General features: G+C 33.5%; 4 protein-coding genes and 1 long non-coding RNA gene across 11 annotated transcripts in view; 2 read left to right on the top strand and 3 right to left on the bottom strand.

Moving 5' to 3' along the window:
- p120ctn (adherens junction protein p120) overlaps positions 1 to 8502 on the bottom strand; it is a 48354-nt gene extending 39852 nt beyond the window's left edge. For 6 of the 7 annotated variants that reach the window (XM_069109279.1, XM_069109280.1, XM_069109281.1 and 3 more), the window contains exon 1: positions 7093 to 7562. The gene's annotated coding sequence lies outside the window, so the exon portion shown is untranslated. Of the gene's footprint in view, positions 1 to 7092; positions 7563 to 7754 lie in introns of those variants that run through there. The other variant, XM_069109278.1, reaches the window with a different exon arrangement.
- Positions 7323 to 8934, top strand: LOC138177935 (uncharacterized). The gene is made up of 2 exons (XR_011172574.1): positions 7323 to 7455; positions 7555 to 8934. It is a non-coding gene; the product is annotated as an uncharacterized LOC138177935 (long non-coding RNA).
- Positions 8892 to 10866, bottom strand: LOC138177934 (replication factor C subunit 4). Its single transcript, XM_069109289.1, has 6 exons — positions 10665 to 10866; positions 10320 to 10595; positions 9545 to 9938; positions 9360 to 9473; positions 9090 to 9173; positions 8892 to 9030 (listed from the first exon to the last, which is right to left on the bottom strand). The coding sequence occupies exons 1-6, from the start codon at positions 10775 to 10777 to the stop codon at positions 8938 to 8940; spliced, it is 1074 nt and encodes a 357-aa protein (XP_068965390.1). The 5' UTR covers positions 10778 to 10866; the 3' UTR covers positions 8892 to 8937.
- A 120-nt stretch (positions 10867 to 10986) lies between these two features.
- Positions 10987 to 16987, top strand: Nrk (Neurospecific receptor kinase). Its single transcript, XM_069109285.1, has 6 exons — positions 10987 to 11679; positions 11764 to 11954; positions 12034 to 12295; positions 12372 to 12614; positions 12883 to 13106; positions 13282 to 16987. The coding sequence occupies exons 1-6, from the start codon at positions 11616 to 11618 to the stop codon at positions 14281 to 14283; spliced, it is 1986 nt and encodes a 661-aa protein (XP_068965386.1). The 5' UTR covers positions 10987 to 11615; the 3' UTR covers positions 14284 to 16987.
- Positions 16988 to 17117: 130 nt separating this feature from the next.
- Positions 17118 to 21352, bottom strand: LOC138177932 (RUN domain-containing protein 1). The gene is made up of 9 exons (XM_069109287.1): positions 20958 to 21352; positions 20757 to 20850; positions 20480 to 20647; positions 19925 to 20105; positions 19756 to 19850; positions 18914 to 19672; positions 18737 to 18834; positions 18572 to 18666; positions 17118 to 18470 (listed from the first exon to the last, which is right to left on the bottom strand). Exons 1-9 carry the CDS (start codon positions 21110 to 21112, stop codon positions 18364 to 18366), a joined length of 1752 nt encoding a protein of 583 aa, XP_068965388.1. The 5' UTR covers positions 21113 to 21352; the 3' UTR covers positions 17118 to 18363.
- Between the last annotated feature and the right edge of the window lie 98 nt (positions 21353 to 21450).

The raw sequence follows: 21450 nt of genomic DNA, 5'->3' as shown, positions 1-21450 counted from the left end.
AATGAATTAAGAAAGAGATTTTGGAGAGAAAAATTGAATTTAATCGCCTTAAGGTAAGAATATGTATTTGATTCGTAGCCAAGCTTTCCTACACCGTCGTTGCTGGGTTGTTACAAGGCTCGAAAAGCAAGAGCCTCGAGCCGCATATAAAATACAATTTTACCACGGCAAACTGACGCGTTGAGATTTGAAACAATAACGAGGCTCGTTGTCTGGGTTGAAAGGTAACGGTAATCGTGTCCCATTCTTTCTTTGGGGCCTCTTTAAAAATTTATGGAATTCCTTTCCTACTCCCTGTCTCCCATGGGACCAGTGCCGGTTTTATTCACCTGAATGGCTCGGCCAACGTACCTCTCCCTCTCGTGTTCTGCTCTTTTCGTAAATTATACACTCGGTCATTACCAGCAGGCAAACAACCGGACGCGTGCAATTCCTTCTTCGTGGCGCGTCTCGATCCAGATTTAATGGAGAAATAATTGACCCGATAGTTTGTTATTCGATTTACAAAGGAAAGAATCTTGTTCAGGCGTAATAAGTATCGGTTGGGTATACTGGACGTGATGTCGCGTCGGTGTTTCTTCGTTTCTGGGAACATTAGCCGCAATGCTTAACGAGATTAGATGCAGTCGATAGATATCGCTTCCGCGAGTATTCGGGTTTTCTTTGTCTTCTTTTTGTACTTTCTTCTTATAATTTTTTCTCTTTCAAAATCTTTTATATGGTAATAAATAATAATGCGAATCAATATATAATATATTTTTGAACGAATATACAGATATTTTAAGAAGATCAGCGGATAAACTATACTTTCGTTGCATTTTCTTCAAATGTTACGTCTTGAAAATATATTTCTCAATTTTTGCATTTGAATTCGATGAAATGACAAAGTTAGAACGACAGCAATACTAAAGTTACAGCGATAGCTAGCTCGTATCGTCTTTGGAACCGATTAAGAAAATCGTGGCAATTATCTGTTATCGGCTATCAATTGTAACAACCGTAGCCTAATCGACGTGGCCCGATACACACCCTGGTTTTCCTCGTTAAGCAATTCTCAGGGAGATAAGGTTCGTAGTGGCTCATCGATTCACGGGAGAAAACAGTCGGCACAGTCTCGTTTTCCTAATGCAGCGAACAAAACGTTGCTGCGAAAGATGAAAGAGATAAGCTCGCGGTTTTTGCGAAAGTATAGTTATGCTTATGCTCCGGTATAGCCATCAACTTATATATCTCCTTTCCGTGCCCTTCAGTTATGAATTATTCGTCGGTCCGATCTGCGGTATCCGACAATTTCCTCCATCGATCCGTCATAGATCCAGTTTAACCGATTTACATGCTGACAAGGCATTTCGGCGGGAAAAATCGGGAATTCGTTTGCGGTAATTGCTGAGAAGCATTTGTGATACCCTTGGACGATGCATGCGGTGGTATGAAGGAATTTGATCGCGAAAACGGAATGAAAGATGAAATAATATGCAAATTTAATCAGTGAAATCTAGGTTAATGCAAATTGAGTTGTGCGCTTCCTTCAGACTAGCGATTCCCAACCTTCGTTGAATTGTGATCTCTTTTGTAATAGCTAAATATCTGCACTTGCACAGCTTTTCTTAATTACTTACTAAAAGATGTGGTTACTCGTCCTCTAAAATTTCACATTTTTTCATCAGAAATGCCTCTGTCTTAAGTAATAATTCTATTATCTTTTGCCTAAACGTAAAAATACAAACACAGAACAGTCGCGTCAATTTCGTGTTAGGAAGAGATAATCGAAATAATGCAACGTATGCGACAATAGTAGTAAAAATGTCAAAGACAGCTTCAATTTGCGAATCTACCAAATCGAATAAACTTTATTATCTATAAACATAGATATTACACAACATATAATAATATCATGGAATATTAAAATAATGAACGTGGAATGCAAATCACATTCGTGAAACAACTCAAGAATCTACAAAACCTCCGTTCTGGATCGTTCTCTGTATACTCCCACCTTTCAAATCGACAATCGAATGAGTTTTACTCCAGTTCGTAAATATCGTCAAAAGAGAGAACCCAATTCAAAGTTGCTCAGAAACACTCTCTACACTCTGAACTTGCAGGTCGCTTCAATCAAACGATTTCTATTCTCACAAACACAGTACAAAAGAAGACGTTCTTTCGCGGACACAAGATTCACGAAGAAAGAATGCAATTACATATCTGGTACGTTCTGAGAACCAAGAGGTCGCTCCTCGACGCGGTGCATCAGTGACCAAACAATTCTTCATCACTGAAAGATGCGTCGATTCGCGTGGTTATATTAGATCTAACGCGATAAGTAGTCAACAGTCGATTTAATAATTCGGCCGGCTCGATTAACTGGCCGATACAACAGTCACACATGTGACAGTGATAACGTCATTTCCGCGGCGAACAATCACCACTGGTCAACGTTTCTGTCGGTTCTGAACGCTGAATATATCTCAACGGGGGCACGGAATCTATTCGTAGCTCGAAAAGGGGACACCCAACCGATTCAAAGCACCGTCACGACCACTGATCATTCGATTACGAATTAAATGCACAGTTGTTCCGTGAAGCGATCGAACGATACTTTTCACTTTGCCCTCTCAGAGGGAGTCTTTTCGCCGGTCCAGTGGTTCCGTCGATAGCCATGAGGGCACATATTGCTACATACAACTGCATTTGCAGGAAATTGCAAAAAGTTGGGGTAAAACTTTAGAAACGTTTATTAAGGTCTTCTGCTTCTTTTCACGATATAAACATGCTTTAACAGTTTGATACCTACTTTTGGAAACACCATGTATACTTACGATATACTTCTGTCTCGCGAATCTAATCTTGAATAGCGAAGACTAGGAATCGCTTTCTACGATCTTTGGTACATGCATACCTACAATGCTACAGATAATTGAATTCTAGATCAAAGTTCTGTGTGCCTAGATGAGAACCGTGTCTTTCTAGAAACCTAATTACCAGTCCATGCACTGAAATGTTTAACATATTCCATACCTACCATGGAGAAAGATAAGCGTTTTGGAAGTAGTTTTAGATTCAAGTGGTAAAATTAGATTAGTATCTGCTATACTCGAACGATACAGAGAGTAATATTCTCTATGGATTATCGTAACGCACCGAAAGTCCATGTAACAGGAGAGCGCGTTAACGGAGAAAAAGTGCTAATGGAAATCGTTGGAATTCTCTTCTGAAAGAACACAGCTCACATCCACGAGCATCGTGAAGCCATAAAGCGATTCTTCAGCCACTTTTCAACCTCCCCGGAGAGCAAGCCTTCTAGATTGAGCAACATTGTTGCGCGAGTCTTGGTCCGTGCAGCACCATAAATCCAAACTTCCGAGTGTCCTTTGCACATTGAAATATTTCTATTGAAAGTAGCAGGAAATCTAGCAAGCACGTGGTTGCACACAACGCCAGATGCGATAGACTACCCTGAAGCTTGTTTCAAACGGAACATTGTCACGTTTGTAATGCCGTATTTTCCGCTGAAAGACATTAGACACGACTGCCTAAACCATATACGAGAATAAGACAGATTTCCTTCATTCTCGCGTATTGCCTTTCGTTTCGGAGCTGAAGTAGAAGCAGATGGAAATCTGCAGTAGATCTATCTTCTAAGTATTCTTTCCCTCATAATGACCAAAAGAAAGGTCATAAAGTGATTCGAGAACCCATATCTGTAAAAAGCCGCCACTTGTTGCCGGATTTTAATATATCTCTAGCATTCTCCATAAAAATGTCCCGAACTATAGGTCACCTTGTTATTGGCCGTTTAAGCAACTTGTTGCGTTGCATTATTCGGGGAAACAGTAACAAGCTCTATCGGGTCGCGGCCGAACCGCGGTGTTCCAGTCAAGCAAGCTTGCGGTTTATCGACATCCTCGGTGAATGCTGAAAGATTATCCTGTTTTGCTACCGTGACCGATGAATCTAGAGATGCAACGAAACCTCTGACTACTGCTCCGACTTGTACTGCTCTGGCCGCACGCTCGCTTTTCAAGAAACTACACTTTTCACGATCTCCAGCGGATTATTCATCATCGAACGATAAAGACAGGTGGGAACGTTCGTTACTTTCATCTGTGCAATTAAGCGGCTGAAGCTTATCGTATGTTCCTGGCGAATGGTGAAAAACGCAGCAGAATTTGGATGCTGATATATACATATGTATGTATATACGTAGTTCGTACATAGTGTATATCTATGCTGTGGAACGATGTAACTTCGCCTCTTATCTAACCGGATATAAACAGAGACCGGGCAGTGTCGGCGAGCAAGGCTCCGCGAGATGCGTTCTGAGAGCGCAGAAGCAACTCGCACGATGCGATGCTCACTTTGTAAGCTTTTATTACGAGTTTTCTTGCTAACATAGTTGTTGCAGCTTGGCGTCGTATTAATTCGTAGATATTCTTTCTAACGTAGCTTGTTCGTGTCGATGATCCGACTGTGTTCGTGTTGATCATTATTTAACTTGTATTGTGAATGAACAATATATGTGGCATCCATGGAATCGGCATTTAATTAAATTAGAATTATTAAAACAATGGTTGATTAGCATCTGAAATCAATTAGTTGTATGCAAATTATATGCTAAATATGATATTATTCTCTAATTAGCTGCACCGTTATGTTACGATCGTTTATCTGCTTAGAGTGAGAAATTAATTTACGATAATCGTAAATCGCCACCCATGTGAATAACGTAGCATTCTATCTGTTTTAATTATCATTGCAATATCGATCGGCATATTATTTATATACTAATATAATGGTAATACATGTAACGTTATAAGATGACTGAAAATAAATCTTTAATCTGGACGAATTAGTTCAAAGAGTAATCAGCATTAGCAGCATCCTGTCACTCTATGCTCTGGATAAGAAATTAAATCCTGCGCTTGCAAATGCAGGGTTAATTCGTGTTCTCACATTCAGGTCAATATACCTCGGACCAGCATGTGTGCGTCATCAAACGATGTCTGGAAATTTCCTTCTATCTGCATAAAAGAGACACCCACGATTTATGTATACACGTGAGAAAAGTATCGTACAATGAAATTAGATAATTTACACGATAACGAACAAAAGCATTGGCACAGATTAACTTTTCTCGCAAATCCTGTATAAATTCGTAAATATGGCTCTTTATTTTTTTGTTTGTAAAATATAACTCAAAAATTGATTAAAAATATGATATTTATGTCTGTCGTTAGGTTACAATATAGTCAAGAATCACCCTTTTCCAGTTGTATCACCAGTTACAAGATGTTCTATACCTGTAAACTCCTTACCCCTTTTAACTTAAACATATGTAAATATATTACGTTGAATTATGTTATATATGATGTATGTATATTATATTATATAAACTAAGTAGATAAGTTTTTTAAATTTAATAACTTATTAAAATATATCTAACATGAACAATGAGAACCACTATCCCTATTTGTAAGGGATAATAAAAAGAAAAATAAATTGATTTTATTAAAATAAACATATGTTCTCTATTCGATATACTTTGTATTGAAGTGTTTGCTTCCTCACAAAAAAGTTGTACCCGCGAAATGGTTAATCCCTGTGAAGTTGCAACCATGGCAAATTATACAAGACATGTATCTATTCGGAGTTAGGTTATAGTTGACGTTCCATACGAACAAACCTTTCTGCTCCTCTGTACATCAGGCGGTATCAGTAGATGGGTAATACCACTAACTGTTGCAGCGTATATCCTCAAAAGGTCCATAAGTCACGCTGCTGAATGCTACCACTTCGAATTACGTTGGCAAGCATGAGTTGGACGCGCGGCATCGAATGTCGCGTACGCTTCAAAACAAAAACAATGCCCACGCCTACTCTCCCGAGAAATGCCATTGTACCGAAGTAACAAGTGCAATCCTGTCCACAATCGACTCGATCAAGGATTTTTCCCAAAAACCAATAATCGAACATAATAGCAGAAACAATAGTAGTCGCATCTATATGACAATCGGAAGACTCACTCGCGACGCCAATCATTTCCTACTACCTTGTCAATAGCTCCGATTCTTGATCGATATAAGTTACATCGACCGTTCGCAATTTGCGAGATCAAGTGTGAGCCATTTAGGAATCAAACTGATGAGTACGATATTTAATATCTGTAATCATTATACTTCATATTTCCCAGTTTTACAGCTACAACTTATCTTAGCAATTTGACTTGATCAATTTGATTTTTACGTGACTCAAATGTAATATCGCGTCGATATCTGCTTACGCATCATTAGATTAATTTACTTATTGATAAAGATGCCGATCCAAGATTCGTAGATATCGGTGAAAAATTCGAATGACTCAACGATCGTTGAATTAAATATACGCTAGACAGATGTGAAATGTATGGTATTTTAACCATTAACTATTCGAAATGTATACTTTTTTTTATATCCTAAAGTACTTCCACATTTATAATAACAGATAGGAATAAGATAAAAACAAGAATTAAACATAATCATGTACATATGCAACAGTAAAGTTGGATATCCATGGTAAACTAAAACAATTTTGACGCGTTGTTTACCCGAATCTTTTACTTTTGGGCTACGCTGTTCTCATTTGGAATAAATTGTCTAAAAGTTAATAACTACTTTCCTATTGTGTAAATCGTATATATAAAGATACATAATTTCTAAAAAGATCAGTTTCTCTGAAATAGTCATATACCTTTACGGTCTAGCGTTTATCAATGCTTTCTTCACGCAACTGAGTTTACAGGTTAGAAAGCATAGTCTCGTTAATATTACGACAACCGGCTTTTGATATATAGTTAAATATGTTATACAATCTTAATTAGAATTAAAGTAATATAACGAAAATAAGTAACTATACGTAATCATGCTTTTATTTCAATAGAAATATCAATATTATCAACAACACTCGCATATTTATAATTGCAGAAATGATTTATCTTTTAGACAAGCTTGGTAGTAATAGTGTCAAATACTTGTTTTAACGGCAGATGGTATCTGATAAGCAACTAATCAACTTAACCACCAAAGGCCAATTCACCGCTATATTCAAATCGCTCACCTTTTCTACGATATTTCCCACGCCGGAAGTCCCTCGTCACATTCCAAGAAGCTTCGTCGCACGACGTAATATACCGGCGACGAATCCGCAAATTCGTTCCCTCGGCCGGCCGATACGCGTCCCGTGTGTGTCATCCACCCTCTCTGTCCACCGCACGTTTTCTTCCACAACACTGTTTTTTCACGAACACGACTCAGCGCCGATATATTTATGATTCCTCTCTAAAAAGAGAAGATACGGTTACGTGGAAAGTTGAGTCGCACTGTCAACCGTGGTGACGATAATGCTCAATATCATCAAGAGCCTCAGGGGCAAACGTAGAAACGAGAGTGCCGGAATACTGAAAAATATTTTCTTCCCGTGGTACGTAAGTATATCCTTTGTCACCGTCGGTCGAACAGTGATCTCATTCGGCACAAAAGGGAAATCACGGAAAAGAACCAACTATTCTGACTCACGCAGGAAAAATTGCACGAATAACACGGCACGTATTCGGCGTTGATAGTTCGACGAGAGCGTGCCGACTGGACGACAATAAAATCTCATGCCAGTAGACACCACCGCCGCCGCCGTTGCAGCCGAGATTTCCTCGCCGGGAAAAACACGCACACACACACAGTCAACCGTGTTCACAAGAACAAGAGAGAGACCCACGAACCTACCGGTGAATGCTGTCTCATACGCCGAAGAATCCACCGTGTGATAATACGTTCGATCGTAGTCGCTGATAGTGAAATCCTCCCGCACCAGGATCTTGTCTCAAGATTCCGAACATCTCCTGTACATACACTCTCCGTCGGATTCTTTCTCTCCTCGGGTTCCTCCCTGTCGTCTCTCTATCTTTATCTTTCTGTAGACACAAATCTTTCGCGCTTTCTTTCTTTCCTTCTTTCCGTTGCAAGGCTTTGCTCTCGTTTACTACGGATCGAGTTGAAATCAATTCACACGAGTAACACCAATCAACTCAATGGCCCTTTGGAGATGTCCTAGCATCCTGGTACGGGCGTCGTTTCTGCAGCACGTCGTTCGTCTCCGTAGAATCAAATAGACGATTTCTTTGATTCGAGTTATTTGTTCGCGTCTTAAACGTCCGCGACAAAAGACCGAAATATATACGCACGGTACGCGGCCTTTCGAAGAAACGAAAGAATATACGGAGCACTGGCTACACTTTTTTTTCCTTGCCTGTAATTGTTAGACCCGTTCGCAATACGCTTTCGAACGATGCAGGCATGCAGTATAATTTTGTCGGGACTCGATCGTTCACGGAACACGATTTCGAGCGTGCACGTGCGGCAGAGTACGCAGAAACCGCAAGTTTTTTACGGACACATCCCCGACTTGTCTCCTCCTCGCCAACGCCTACACGATACACATTGCACGCAGCAACGACGCCCCTACACGCCGATGACAGTGGTTCTCAAACCGTTGCATCGTTCGCAACCGCTTGCCGATAGGTTGCGCGACGGAATTGCATTCGTTAGATCTTGGAAATCGGTTCTTCCCTAGATTATAAGCCTCATTATTAACGTGTTTTAAATTTTATTTCGTAACTGTAATGACAATTATAGTGCTTTTTAAACACACTAATCGAGTACGAAGCTATCGTTAAACTTATAATACTTTGTTTCGACAATATCTAGTATTATAAAAATAAGAAATTTTCTACATAGAGAAGAATGTGAAATTAGTACTAGGGAAATTATACATATGCAGGGAATGCGACGTTAATAATGTTGTTTCACTTTACGAGTAACTTCAGTATATTATTTTAAATAGGCAAAATGAAATGAAATGTGTAGAAAAAGTAATAAATATTTATTAATACATTTGAAAAAACAACTTTTATACTAATTCATAAGCTTTTATAATACCGCAACAAAGATTTATAAGTTGTATATATTCACTTCCACCATCTAGCAACCTATAATTACATTCCTGAAAACAAAAGAAATAATATATAACGCGTACTGTTGTAAGTAATTTTATAATCTTACCCCCAGTCTATCTGCAATGAGAGTTTTCTGCTTATCTGTTAATTCATTGGAATATATAATTCTTTCACTGAGCTGTTCAATAACCTGTAGAAATTATTTAGATGTACAATATATATATAACTTCTTTCATTTTAACTTCTTTATTTTAACTATTCTTATCATTTTAATTAAGCAATCGCTTTTGCTCGCGATCGGCAAATGATACTGTGCGGAAGACAAGTGTCGTACCGAAGAGGTTAATAAATAATTTATATAATAAATAAAGCTCACTTGAGATGTAGCATATGCTTCTAACATAAATTGATCAACAAATTCCTCTGCCTTGCTATAATCTTTTGTCTTGCATACATTCATTAAATCATCCAACCATTTATCAGGTACAATCTACAATTATTTTATTATGCCAATAAAGCAATATTGTCTATTTGCTATTTAAAATAAGAACTGTACATTACCCCAATAATTTCAATGATATCATCAACAGTAATATCGATGCCTTTGCCTTTCAACCTTGTAATGGACTGCAAACACGTTATGGCGCGTCGTAAATCTCCACCCGAGGCTTCGACAATTTTTAGTAGGACAGGCTTCGTTGCCTTCAAGTCCTCCTCTTTACATATATATTCTAATCTCTCAACAATTTTATCTTCTCCCAATGGTTTAAATCTGAATTTTGTACAACGAGAAGTCAGAGGTTCTATGATTCTCGATACATAGTTGCAAATTAAACAAAACCGGGTACTATGAGATTCTTTTTCCATAGTACGACGAAGTGCAGCTTGTGCAGCATTAGTCATACTATCTGCCTCGTCTAAGATAATAATTTTGAAAGGTGGACAACTTTTCCCACTAAAACAGAAATATTACTATTATACCAAATTCTCATTTAATGTATTTACAATTTTTTGTATATGATGTGCCTCAGATTGTGCCTTTATCATAGAAATTACAAGAACAATATACAGGACTATTAAAGATAAACATTAATTCTTGTCTGCTTCTGATACAGAACCAAAAATTTAAAACTTCATAATATACTTGGCAATCTGTTCGAAGCATATTGATTTTTAGTTGGCAATAAGAGTTGCAAAATTCCTCTTTTGTAATTCCTGATTACAACTATATTCTTTAAATAGTCTGTATACATAGCTCTATTGTAATTCTCAGACCTTTTACTAATCATCATTGGCTTAAGACTAATGTTATAAGATTAAATGGCGATGAACATACTCATCTCTCATACCACCTGCTGTAAGTTGTGCAAAAGATTTGATTTTATCTCTTACAACTTGGATACCTCTTTCATCAGAAGCATTTAATTCCAATAGTCTTTCTTTGTAAAGGCTACCAAATAATTGTCTAGCCGCGGCTAGTATAGTACTTGTTTTACCAGTACCAGGTGGGCCATAAAATAATAAATTTGGAAAATCTCCACCTGTTAAACATTGTCGCAATACCTCTACTACTTCTGCTTGTTCAACAACGTCTTCTACAGTTCTTGGTCGGCTACAAAAGTAACAAAATCTTAAAATTTACCAAATCGATGCAATTTAGGTTATATCAGTAAACTATTACTATTTCTCAACCCATGGCGTTGCAGAACCACTATGTTCTTCCTTCGAACGTGAAGTTGAAGCTTTTTTAGGCTCACCAGGCCCTAATTTGCCAGTTTTTAGAAATGCCTGCATAATTCTTTTATCTTGAACTTTCTCAAAAAAAATAATCTTAAGAAATAAAACAGGATTTGTTCCCGCGCATTTTGTTTCTAAATACTATTGTACCAACATTACGACTAAAAGTTTCCAAAATAAGTTATTCTCATTCTAACTACATATACTTTGCTACTATAGAAATTTCAGTTGTTTTCAATGATATTTATAATTAACATTGATTTCATTAACTTTTCGCAAATACACATGATTATAAATATTTAATATACATGCAAATTGCAAAAACATATATTTAAGAAATTTGAACGATTGTTCGACTTCGTTATCGAATGCGAATACTGTCCTAGTTCCAAATATCTGTTAGATTAGCAACTACTTACATTCGTTACAAAACGAACAAATTTACCATTTATTCATCGTACCAATGTTGTAAATAAAGGGGTGAATTGGCTGTATTAGTTAATTACACATATGATAGACAAAAACAAGAATTTTCTTAGAACCGTTTAATCATAATTGCTATGCGAATTATGTATTCGATACTATAACTCAGTTCATTGACTTTATTTTTGTTAAATATTCGTACTGCTCATATCGAAAACAGTTTAAAAAATTAGAATCAATAATTGTAATATTCAATCCGTGATCATCGAATACGCGTAAAAGTTCAATTATCGCGTAAAATGGAGTATCAAAATCGATTGTGTATGAAAAAATACTTAATTTACACAATGGATTTGATGCGGTTTAGTATACATTAAATGAATAGTGGCAACAGCATATTTCTTATGTGAACGAATATTTTGTTTAAACATGTGATATTTTTTCTTGACGTTCTTTCAAGCTGTATATATAAATGATGATGTTCTGGATTGTTTCTCTGATAGCAATTATTTTGCATTTCAGTTCAGCACAAACTAGTATGTATTTCAAACAGCAGAAACATGTAACTCTATAAGGACTCTGTAAGAAATACTTCTAATTTAAATTTCTTGTTTTTGTAGAACCTGAATCACAAGGTTATTGTGCACCATACAATGGTAAGATTTGTAAGAAATATTTAACTGGAATTGGAAAAGTATGGTTCAATGATTCCAATGATAATCCTGGAGGATGGTTGAATGAACGTATCACAACTAATTTATGGGAGGAATTGATACAACGACTTGTTGAACCATGTCGTTCAGCTGCAGAGGTAATTAATTAATGATATATTAAATTAATAAAGATATAAAGATATAAAGAGGTATGAAAGGAATATTTAATCATTTTAGAAAATGCTGTGTATGTATGCTTTTCCACAATGTCACAACTCAGTTGGTCTACCATTATGTTATGAAGACTGCATGGCAGTACGTCATCAATTCTGTTTCAATGACTGGGCAATGATAGAGGATAACAAACAGAGAGATATTTATATCAGATCAAGAGGACATTTCACATTACCAGATTGTGAATCACTGCCAAAAGTAGTTAAAGGAAAGACAACCTGTTCTCATATTCATTTGACTGATATGAATGAAGAACTTGTTACATGTAAAGCAAACTTAAAGTGTTTTCAGAAGCTATTAAATATCTGTATCTTTAACGTTTTAATCATATTTTATTTCAGATGATTGTGTTGAGGGCAATGGTAGGTTTTACATGGGCAAAGTAAATAAAACAAGATTAGGTTTGGATTGTCAGTCATGGAATGCCCAAGTGCCACATAGTCATGATAGACCACCAGATGTCTTCCCTCAAATTCGTTATGGAGAAAATTATTGCAGAAATGCAGGTGGAGAAGAACCAATGCCATGGTGTTTTACTATGGATCCTCATATAAGATGGCAACATTGTGATATTCCTATGTGTGGTATGCATTTAATATTTTATACAATGTAATAAGATATAAGTTATTGAATGCATCTTTTTTCAATCCTTAACCCTTTCACACTCAATGCCATATATACACAACATTGTACTTTGACAAATTATTCACTAACTAAATATACAGAAATATATTTGTTCTTATGTTAGTGCATTATATCTTGTTTACAAAGATATTAAAAAACATGAGTTTCTATTTTTTACTATTAAAAGTTTCTACTAATAATAATTAATAAAAAGAATTTTTCCTGCAGCCCAAAAAACATTTGATCCTAAAAAGGTTAATGCAGATAATGTAACAAGTAAAGTTTTGGAAATTGATCCTAAAGACTTAGTAATGGTCACATTATTTACTCCAAAGTTTATATTGATATTATCTTCATTAGTATTTGTAATTATAGCTGGAAGTTTATTATCCATTATTTTAAGTCATAGACTTCATAAAAGACATCAAGGATATAACCCTACAGATAATCAGGTATATTAAGAATGATTAACTTCTATTGACTGTATTACTAAATTAATATAATCTGAAAATGTAATGCCCAGAAAAATATTGCTGAGTCTGGTATTCAAAATCATTATAATATCTATAACGAAAACAATAATGATGTATATGTATATTTTATGTTACATTTATATATAATTTCCAGTATGTCGGTATTGATTTAGATAAATTACCGAGCAACGATGCATACCACAAAACCACTGCACAACTTAATCCGAAATTGGAGAAACTCGAATTTCCAAGAAATAATATCATTTATGTTCGAGATTTAGGACAAGGCGCTTTTGGTAGAGTATTCCAAGCAAAAGCGCCTGGTCTTGTTCCCGGTGAAGAATTCACCAATGTTGCTGTAAAGATGTTAAAAGAAGAAGCGTCGGATGATCTTCTCAAGGATTTTGAACGAGAAGCATGTCTTCTCGCCGAATTTGATCACCCAAATATCGTCAAATTATTAGGTGTATGCGCATTAGGTCGACCAATGTGTCTCCTTTTTGAGTACATGGGTCGTGGTGATTTGAATGAATTTCTACGATCTTGCTCGCCAGGAAATTATATCATCCGAAGCCTAGAAAAGGACGAACATTTTACAGATTCTCGTCTATCACACATGGATTTGATTAATATTGCGCTTCAAGTAGCATCCGGAATGGTGTACTTGTCGGATCGAAAATTCGTTCATCGAGATCTTGCAACACGAAATTGTTTAATTAATGACCAAATGATCGTAAAGATAGCAGATTTCGGCTTATCGCAAAAAATCTATTTACAAGATTATTACAAAGGTGATGAACAAGATGCTATTCCAGTTAGATGGATGCCTTTAGAAAGTATATTGTACAATAAGTATACTGTCGAGTCTGATGTGTGGGCGTTCGCGGTGTGCTTATGGGAAATATTTAGTTTTGCGCTTCAGCCTTATTACGGAATGACGCACGAAGAAGTTGTAAAATACATTAAAGAGGGCAACGTACTTCAATGCCCTGAAAATACTCCACCTGCGGTATACGATCTAATGAAGCTCTGTTGGAACAGGAGACCATCGGATAGACCTACTTTCAGAACAATTTATAACACCCTTGATACTATAAAATACAATCTGGAAGCAGAAAATAAGTCGGACAGTGTACCATTGCGTATTCACGTTTGAGCCTGATAATAATTTGTCTCTGAAGAGGGAATTCAGTAATTCATATAATTATGAAGTAAGTGATATTTATGGAAAGGTAAAAGTAAGTAAGTGGTAAATTATACTACATGTTACACACAACTGCCTTTGTTATGTTTGTTATGTAGCCTTATTAAATTAATTGATCAAAATATTTATGAAAAGTGTGTTAATAGTAACACGTATTGGCTACTATTATGTTTACAAGAATGAATGCACAAATGCATTAAGTTAAATCGGAAAAATATTTTTATTTGATTTATACCCAATTCTTGTAAATATACATATACACTACTAAATCAATTGTTTTCTACAAAATGAAAAATTTCAAATTTTGCTCGATCATGTTTACAATTACTAAACTTAAATGCTATTTAAAATAATTGTCATAATACTTTTTTAGATTATAAAGCTGCTAACAATTTATTTATTACTAATTTATTTAAACTTATATCGAAACTAAAGAACTGAAGACTGGTATGTATGAAGAACACATATATGTAATCAAGATACTGTGTGAGTGTTTCAAAATAATTTTCCACACATACAAATTTCAATCTTCAATTTGCGTTCTGCCTATTGTGATTTCACGCATTCCGTCAACGAATTTTACAATAATATAACATGTTTCTAACTGCCATTAAAAAATGAAATATACATAACAGTCCAATCTAATGCTAAGAATAAAACACAACAATACAAAGATTTCAGTGGTAGTACTACCATTATAGAATATTTATTATATAAGTAATCAGAATCCAAAACTCAATGTGTTTTTTCGAAGTAAATAATTGATTAATTTGTGTGTTGCTATTAATATTAACTTGTTTCTATTTACAAAAAGTTAGAAATATGCTTATAAAAAGATACAGTATTGCTGTTAACTCTTCTTAAAAGTTTCATAAAATTTTCTTATACAAATATAAGAATGATGCTTAAAATGTTTGTTTAATGTTCTACCAAAAAAAAACTTAGTTTTAAGTGATAAAGGTTCAATAATTATATTGTAAGAATAGTGGATTTTTTGCATTATATTTCATTTTGACATAATTATGAACATACAAATTTATATAATTATTTGTATAAATTTTTAATGCTTGTTATTTCTATGATTAAAAGTGTAGAGATTGATGATACATTTTTTAACTAACATAATTTTTATACTATCTGTGAATATAAAGACACTTTTATCTTTTCCTCTACTTCTTCTTGGTACATTTTTATGAGGAATTGAAGAAGAATGTACTAGTTGACCTGATAATTATGGCTATATGCATACATATTTATATGTGTAATTGTATGTACTAGATATATTTGCAATGCTTTTTTTTACTTCTTCAGATCAGAAATATCTTTAGAGACATACATTATGTTATAGAAAACAGACGAACTTTCCTATATATAAATATATATAAAGCAAATAGAAAAATAATAATGTTTTGCTAAAGCCTAAGACAGATAATACTGAATTTATATAACTATGTGAACAATTTGGCTATAAAAAAATGGGTTTATATTTAGCAACGTTATATGTAAACTGTCTTTAATTGTTAGATGTTAGATCGTTGCTGTACCAAAAAACATAGCCTATTTAATGTACGAAAAATAATATCATTAAAAACTATTATGACAAATGTTATAGTAAGAAGATAAAAAACATTAAGTGAGTGTATACTGTGCAACTGTTATACATAAGATTTGAAAGTAAATCATTACTATGGTGTAAACGGTATTTAAATGAATGTTTTACTCATAACACGATTATTTCAATATATTATTAAATGCAAAAAGTTGTCATAAATGAAGTAAAACTTAGATCGAACTTTTTTAACAATTGCGCTTTACTTTTATTTCAACTTTTTGTGATATAATTTAATTTTTTTCAACTAATATTAGAGCTATCTAGTGCTATTGTTTATCAATGTATTTGCATTCCAATAGATGTGTCACTTATCAGTATTTTCACAAGGATCTGTATGTATATGTTGCAAAGAGCATATTCATTTATGAATGTTCTATCCTATGCTTAAGTACATAGATATGTAAACTAATGAATGTCATTGTCCAGTTGATTTCTCAAGGCAATTAATTAACTCATTTGGTTGAGCATTAACAAATATGATATACTATATGCAGAAAGTGTGAATGCAATGTTCAAATGCTCTTCCACAAATCTTTTTATATATGACTTTTATATTGTGAAGAAAAGACAAAAGAACTTTTACCAAGTCTGTGCTCTTACATCTGTGTATTTGTATTCTGTATAAGTAGAGTTGTACGTGATATAATATTACGATAATACGTACACAATACGTATTGTCTACGACCAAGAAACTTCTGGTATTATATACTTCGTTGAGTTCAGATGTGTTATTGACAATGGTAGACTCTATTCTGAATTTTATGTACAACAAACTAATCTAATCTGTAAAAACATAGAGATTCCTCGATACTCTATTTTGAACTTTTAATGAAATTCATACATGTGCAAAAAATAATCCAAAGTTGCATCTTATTTTATTGTAAAGAATCATGTTTAACTAAAGAGCTAGTAAAGATTGTGTGCTTTATACTGTGAATATCGAGGAATTATCAATGAAATACTACGAACATGTTGAAGAAGAACTGCTATGAAACTTTTACTGATGTACAACTTTTACAAGGAATAAACAACCAATTTCATATATTCCATAGCCTTTTTTTTTCTTTATTTCCATGAAGAATGCAACATCGGGATGACAAATTATAAAACCAAGTACATTGCTCCATAAATATATTTCCGCATATTTTTCTCAATAAATTAATGTCAAATCATCATTATGTATATAAAAAGCAGATATTTATATTGTATTATACAGTTAACATTCTTAAAGCTACCTTACACATGAAATATCTTATGTAGGCGATATAATAGTCATGTATATCTGCATTGCATATATGTATATCTAGTACACTATTATTTGAAAATAATCCATATGTTCTAATAAGATGTTTCGAAATCTATACGTTTTTCTCATGGAATAATGTTCATAAAATTAGGAACAATAATTTGTTGCTTTATAGAAGAACAAAATATCTGATATTCCTTTTTTCAACTAGCTATACAATAAAAAGAAATAACTTTTCTTATGATTAACTAAACATGTACACTATACAAATCAATTATAAAAATCTATAAAATACAAACATATTGATAATATATTGTAACATCAAAGTACATTGTTATTAGATTTAGTTACTGTTTCAGTGATACGTTACCATAAAATTATATTTCTATCAACTGCAATTGTGTAAAGTGATACTAAAATTAAAAACTAGAGAAGTAAGAATTATGGAATACTAAAAACAACTTTGGTTTATTCTTTGGTTTTTGACAAATATTAATTCTTCATACGAAGTAACATGACTTCTTCTACCCTTCTGATACAATTTAGTATTAAGATCTTAAGTTTAATTACAGTAAAAACCACATTTTTTAATTTTACGAACCTGGTTTCAATTTATGCAAGATTACTTTTTAACTGGTGTAAATAAAAATTCTAGCATTTTAAATTTATTAATCTATCGAGAACGCGTAATGTTAAAAAATGTAGTTCAAAATAATTAGATAATGTATATATTTCAGTCCATATTATGTCGGGCAGCATTACATTATTACCTGTACTGCACTTTATATATTATAAGATCATCATTGATATTTTCATGTGCAACATATGATCATTTTTACTGCTTATACTACAATATTTTATATTTTCAAAATAAACTAATTAAGAACCCAAATTTGAAAAATTTAAATTTAAAATACTGACATTTTAAGTCATAAGCTACATTATTGCATGATAAAACTTATTTAATAATAAATACTCGAAAATGACAAAGGAATGTTCTTGACAAAATAAAACTAGAAAATTATAAAAAGTGATATACCATTATAACGTCAATATAAAGTTAAAACATACTGTTTGTTATTTATCTAATTGCAGTATTTAGTATCTCGTCTTTGATTTGCTAAAATAAGTACCTCCATACTCTTGTAAATATGATCATTGACATTCTTCGCAATCAAAATGCGTCTTTTATATTCTGAAATTGTCTTACTGCTAGATCAACTGGTAGATCAAATTTATAATTTGTAAGACGATCAAGAGTGTGAAATGCATCTTGAAAACCTGTTTGTAACAATAATATGTGAGTATTATAACCAGATATATTGCAATTAAAATCTATGCTGTTAAAATCAATATTGCTTCTATATGAATATTTTAATTACCTGTTTTTACAACATAACTCCACGAAGTATAATGATTTTCAAGAAGATATTGACATTGCAAAATAAGTTTTAACCAAACGACAAGTTTGTTAGCACTATAATAAGAGAAACACAAATCTTAAATGCTTGTTCATCGCAAGATGATTTGTAGCAACATTTACTCACTTAAGGGATGCACATATAAATGCCTTAAAATGAGAATCGTAACTCCTTTTGTATGGATTATGTGATGCAATGATATTCCCAATTGTTGTTAATAAACTCTGAAAATATTTTAATATCCTTAAAGGAACAAATTCGATTAAAAATGAGAGAAAATATTAGCAAATGTAAAATAGCTACCTGTTTAGAAGAAACAACTCTTCCACCTGCTAAATCAAGATTAAAACTTTGGGATAATTTTTGTGCCGGACTGGAATTGTAACGATGGCCGTTTTTAATTTCATAATACTTCAATACTAATTCCCATGCATGCATTAAATTAGAAGCAGAAGAGTTTCTTTGGGGAAAACATCCCACAAATGGTACTACACTGTTAGAACGTGCATCAGACATTAAACCGTGTTGTATTAAATCACGTATGGAAGTTGCTAGATGCTTCCTTACAGCGGATGTTACTCTGGCATTGCAATGTGACATAGAATCTGAATCCGAGGCGTAATCGTTTTCATTAGCGATATCGTCATCTTCCGGGTGACGTTCAGTTTCGGCAATGGTCTCTATAACATGTTCAACTGCAAAATCTAATCTTGTTCTTAAATCGCGCCAATTATGTACAGAACTTTTCTTAAAATTTCTTCGAACTCTTTCACTACCACATCCTAATTGAGACACTATAAACATATGCAACAGGGCTACAACTTTCTTAACAGTATTCAGAGTCTTTGTTCTACTTTCCTCCTCTGTTTTTCTGTTAAACGATTTTTTAGCATATGAAGTAGAACCAGCAGAACCACTGGTATGTACTGGACATGCACAGGTGCAAGCTAAAGTTTCTGTATTGACTTCTCCTTGAAGATAATTTATAAAACGCTCTAAATCCGCAATTTGTGTTTTTAATTGAGATACTAATTGCTCCTTCATTTTCAAAGGGCTGACAATCTGTAAATTATTTTTTAACTTATTTAATTTTAACTCATCTATCATTATTTCTTTATTAATTTATCTTATATGAAATAATTTACCTGACTTATAGCATAATCTACTTGCCACCTTAAGTCATCAACTGGTAATTTGCAAAGATCATCAACATTGAAATTTAACTTTTCTTTTAGATGGTCTGAAAAAATAATGAGATCAACCTAAATTTCAATCAAATAGATGTTTATCTTAATAGTAATCTTTAAAACTTACTGATTATAATACTCTGCCTCTCTAATATCATACTTTGTGGTAAATCTGCATTACCAGTTTCATAAGCATATTTTTCTAAGTCTTCTAACTGAGATTTTAGTTGACATATTAATTCTTTTTGTTTTGTTCTTTGTAATGCCATTTTAGATTCAACATCAACATCATTTATTACACCAGATATCTGTTAAATAATATATACTAAAGTAGCTTACTATCTTTTCTTTTTGTAATTATCATATTATACATATATCAATATTCAGGAATTAAATAAGGATTAAAACATATGGCACGAGATTAATAAATTTATGTACTCTGTGAATAGCTTATATATAATGATATTTATTTTCTAATAAATAATATTTAAGATTAATAATGAAAGCGTATCACAGATTTATAAGCATGTTTATTTACAAACAAAGTGAATACAAACACAGATAAAATACATAAAAAATATAAAAATAGAGGAAAGAAATAAATACAAGAAGAAATAAAAAAGATAATACAAATTAAAAGAATAAATAAATTGCAGGTACATTAGATTTTTATGTAGCTTACGCTTTGCTTGCAGGACATTGGAGAAGTTGGTGTGATTGATCTACTATCAAGTGATAAGTTATTTGGAACATCTGGTATTCCTCTAAAAGCAAACTCTTCTAATTCTTTGAGCAATGTTTCTTTTTCATTTGCAGGTGCATCCACAATTTGTCTTAAACGAAATTGAACCTGTGGTAGTCACAGATAGATAGATATTAAAGATATTAGATATTTATACTTTTTTATGTGAAACAAGTTCATGAATTGTATGAACTGTATTTTTAAACCCATTTAATACCTGAGCAAAGTGGGTAGTCAATGCTATAAGAGATGAATTTAACATCTCCTGTTCTTCCTCAAGCACTTTTAGCCTCTCCATATCGTATGATAAGCTATTAGAATACATTAAAAAATGTTTATAAAATGAAATATTTTGTTATTTAGAAAGCACTACTATCAACATCACTTCTGTTGTATCCATCAAAGATTAAGTACTCACTTCTCCATGTTATCAACATATTTATATTCATCGGTAAAATCATTATCACCATCATTTGCTCCAACAGGCGCCCATCTCTCGCCTGACGGCCTATCACTTTCATCTGAATTTTCGATATCTTCATTTTCACTACCCTTATATTCGCTAGAACTCATTTTCTTCTTGTTTACGATCCCGATTTCTTTCGAAAATCTTACCTTGCATTCGTAAATTTCTTTATGCCGATTATAGCTAATACGAATGAACGTGTTGTTATGTGATGACTTTTTTTCTTTATTTGTGCATATTAAAGATTTGATTTTTCTTGTAACACATCAGAACGTCTTGCATCTTCATCACGTTTAATCCATTAATTAACTTCTGCGCACGTGTACGAGTAGAAACGTCACTTGCCGCTGTCGATTTTGCGCCTGCTAAGGTGCATCCTCATGTTTAGGACTTGTTCATTTTACAATAAATACATCGCGTTACAAATAATTCGTGTCATACTGCG

The sequence above is a fragment of the Bombus flavifrons genome, chromosome 3, assembly GCF_040668555.2.
Source record: "Bombus flavifrons isolate JBK064 chromosome 3, iyBomFlav1_principal, whole genome shotgun sequence".
Classification (NCBI taxonomy): Eukaryota; Metazoa; Arthropoda; class Insecta; order Hymenoptera; family Apidae; genus Bombus; species Bombus flavifrons.
Note: the sequence above shows the minus strand (reverse complement) of the source record. Positions and strands in the feature narration are given on the sequence as shown.